Source organism: Hyla sarda, unplaced genomic scaffold, assembly GCF_029499605.1.
Source record: "Hyla sarda isolate aHylSar1 unplaced genomic scaffold, aHylSar1.hap1 scaffold_1786, whole genome shotgun sequence".
NCBI lineage: Eukaryota > Metazoa > Chordata > Amphibia > Anura > Hylidae > Hyla > Hyla sarda.
The window spans coordinates 6,550-9,963 of NW_026608431.1; the positions used below are offsets into that span (position 1 = coordinate 6,550).

The 3,414-nt window shown below is 58.6% G+C and overlaps 1 protein-coding gene across 1 annotated transcript; it reads left to right on the forward strand.

The window, feature by feature from the left end:
• Window positions 1-1,523: 1,523 nt before the first annotated feature.
• LOC130313854 (basic proline-rich protein-like) lies at window positions 1,524-2,885 on the forward strand. The gene has a single exon (XM_056552669.1). The coding sequence runs from the start codon at window positions 1,524-1,526 to the stop codon at window positions 2,883-2,885; it is 1,362 nt and encodes a 453-aa protein (XP_056408644.1).
• The last annotated feature ends 529 nt before the right edge of the window (window positions 2,886-3,414 follow it).

Genomic DNA, 3,414 nt, shown 5'->3' on the forward strand with positions numbered 1-3,414 from the left:
CGACCCCTCCCTCATCTGCCGACCCCTCCCTCATCTGCCGACTCCTCCCTCATCTGCCGACCCCTCCCTCATCTGCCGACCCCTCCCTCATCTGCCGACCCCTCCCTCATCTGCCGACCCCTCCCTCATCTGCTGACTCCTCCCTCTGTAGATGAACACCTGGGAGCCGGACTATGAGGAGCTGAAGTTCCTGAAGAGGACCCTCTCTCTGAGTGATGAACACGGCCGCTCCGTCTCTCCCACTAAACCAGATCACTCATCTGGTGTCTCCGGGTCTGTGGAATCGGCGCTGGTTTATCGGAAGTCAATCCGACGAGCAATGCATGAGATCCAGCAGGTGAGGTCTGAGGTCAAGTGGGGGCGCCACTGAGAAAGCTGCTTATTAAACTGGGGGATTGGGGTCTTGGCCGTATTTACACCTGTCTCATGTAGTTATCTCCTGGTAGGGGGGTCAGGACCAGGCGGGCAGGGTGGGGGCGATGAGGACCTGGTGTGTGGGAGAAGGGGGGTGTCGTTGAGGACCTGTTGGGGGGGGGGGGGGGGTTTGTTGTCGTTGAGGACCTGGTGTGGGGGGGGGGGGTGTTGTCGTTGAGGACCTGGTGTGGGGGGGGGGGTGTGTTGTCGTTGAGGACCTGGTGTGGGGGGGGGGGGGGTGTTGTCGTTGAGGACCTCTGGTGTGGGGGGGGGGGGTGTTGTCGTTGAGGACCTCTGGTGTGGGGGGGGGGGGGTGTTGTCGTTGAGGACCTCTGGTGTGGGGGGGGGGGGGGTGTTGTCGTTGAGGACCTCTGGTGTGGGGGGGGGGGGGGTGTTGTCGTTGAGGACCTCTGGTGTGGGGGGGGGGGGGTGTTGTCGTTGAGGACCTCTGGTGTGGGGGGGGGGGGGTGTTGTCGTTGAGGACCTGGTGTGGGGGGGGGGGGGGTGTTGTCGTTGAGGACCTGGTGTGGGGGGGGGGGGGTGTTGTCGTTGAGGACCTGGTGTGGGGGGGGGGGTGTTGTCGTTGAGGACCTGGTGTGGGGGGGGGGGGGGTGTTGTCGTTGAGGACCTGGTGTGGGGGGGGGGGGGGTGTTGTCGTTGAGGACCTGGTGTGGGGGGGGGGGGGGTGTCGTTGAGGACCTGGTGGGGGGGGGGGTGTTGTCGTTGAGGACCTGGTGGGGGGGGGGGGTGTTGTCGTTGAGGACCTGGTGTGGGGGGGGGGGTGTTGTCGTTGAGGACCTGGTGTGGGGGGGGGGGGGGGTGTTGTCGTTGAGGACCTGGTGGGGGGGGGGGAGAGCGGGAGGGGACCTGGTGTGGGGTGGCAGTGAGGACCTGGTGGTGCAGTGGGAGGATTCGATTTCTCGGATGTCATTGTCCGGTGTCCTCCTTCAGGCCTCACCTGTCCATATGGCCGATGGTTGTAAAGCTGAAGAGCGCCGAGCGTCATCCGTGAGGTAACATCCGGACCTTCCCAGCGAGCGGAGGAACAAACAGAACAGTCTACTGCCTGAGGTCGGGTGGTGACCGCGTGTGCCATACCTCCCCCATCTATGAAGAGTCCTGCCATACCTCCCCCATCTATGAAGAGTCCTGCCATACCTCCCCCATCTATGAAGAGTCCTGCCATACCTCCCCCATCTATGAAGAGTCCTGCCATACCTCCCCCATCTATGAAGAGTCCTGCCATACCTCCCCCATCTATGAAGAGTCCTGCCATACCTCCCCCATCTATGAAGAGTCCTGCCATACCTCCCCCATCTATGAAGAGTCCTGCCATACCTCCCCCATCTATGAAGAGTCCTGCCATACCTCCCCCATCTATGAAGAGTCCTGCCATACCTCCCCCATCTATGAAGAGTCCTGCCATACCTCCCCCATCTATGAAGAGTCCTGCCATACCTCCCCCATCTATGAAGAGTCCTGCCATACCTCCCCCATCTTTGAAGAGTCCTGCCATACCTCCCCCATCTATGAAGAGCCCTGCCATACCTCCCCCATCTATGAAGAGTCCTGCCATACCTCCCCCATCTATGAAGAGTCCTGCCATACCTCCCCCATCTATGAAGAGTCCTGCCATACCTCCCCCATCTATGAAGAGTCCTGCCATACCTCCCCCATCTATGAAGAGTCCTGCCATACCTCCCCCATCTATGAAGAGTCCTGCCATACCTCCCCCATCTATGAAGAGTCCTGCCATACCTCCCCCATCTATGAGGAGCCCTGCCATACCTCCCCCATCTATGAAGATTCCTGCCATACCTCCCCCATCTATGAAGGGTCCTGCCATACCTCCCCCATCTATGAAGAGTCCTGCCATACCTCCCCCATCTATGAAGAGTCCTGCCATACCTCCCCCATCTATGAAGGGTCCTGCCATACCTCCCCCATCTATGAAGAGTCCTGCCATACCTCCCCCATCTATGAAGAGCCCTGCCATACCTCCCCCATCTATGAAGAGTCCTGCCATACCTCCCCCATCTATGAAGAGTTCTGCCATACCTCCCCCATCTATGAAGAGTCCTGCCATACCTCCCCCATCTATGAGGAGCCCTGCCATACCTCCCCCATCTATGAGGAGTCCTGCCATACCTCCCCCATCTATGAAGGGTCCTGCCATACCTCCCCCATCTATGAAGATTCCTGCCATACCTCCCCCATCTATGAAGATTCCTGCCATACCTCCCCCATCTATGAAGAGTCCTGCCATACCTCCCCCATCTATGAAGAGTCCTGCCATACCTCCCCCATCTATGAAGAGTCCTGCCATACCTCCCCCATCTATGAAGATTCCTGCCATACCTCCCCCATCTATGAAGGGTCCTGCCATACCTCCCCCATCTATGAAGAGCCCTGCCATACCTCCCCCATCTATGAAGAGTCCTGCCATAACCCCAGACCCCATGACTGACTGACTGGCTCCCCCTATGTGACTTCTTCTGATCTTTTTGGGTCCCATCTTTTCTATTTTTGTTGAAGCTGTGATAAAGGTGTTAATGTCAAAATAAAACGAAATTCTCATTGGTGGTCAGCGACTACTGAGGAGATCACTAAGAACGAGCTCAGATGTTCCCCTCGTGACCAACCTCTGTGTGAGTGGTCAGAGGTTCATGGTGGGGTCATGTATGGAACAACGCTGGTGGCCAGTGTCCACAGTGTTGTGTGTCCATGGGGGAAGGTACAGGGGTCCGGAGAGGACAGGAGGAAGCTGGGCATGGCTCTTTTCCCCTGTGGCCACCCTTGGTGGTGATGGTCCTCTGGGGATCCCTTGGTGGTGATGGTCCTCTGGGGATCCCTTGGTGGTGATGGTCCTCTGGGGATCCCTTGGTGGTGATGGTCCTCTGGGGATCCCTTGGTGGTGATGGTCCTCTGGGGATCCCTTGGTGGTGATGGTCCTCTGGGGATCCCTTGGCAGGCACCCGTGGATCTTTTAGGTCAGGATTC

What these genes read in the sequence shown, in the direction of transcription:
- LOC130313854 (XM_056552669.1), top strand. Translation starts at nt 1,524, where the DNA reads ATGAAGAGTCCTGCCATACCTCCCCCATCTATGAAGAGTCCTGCCATA.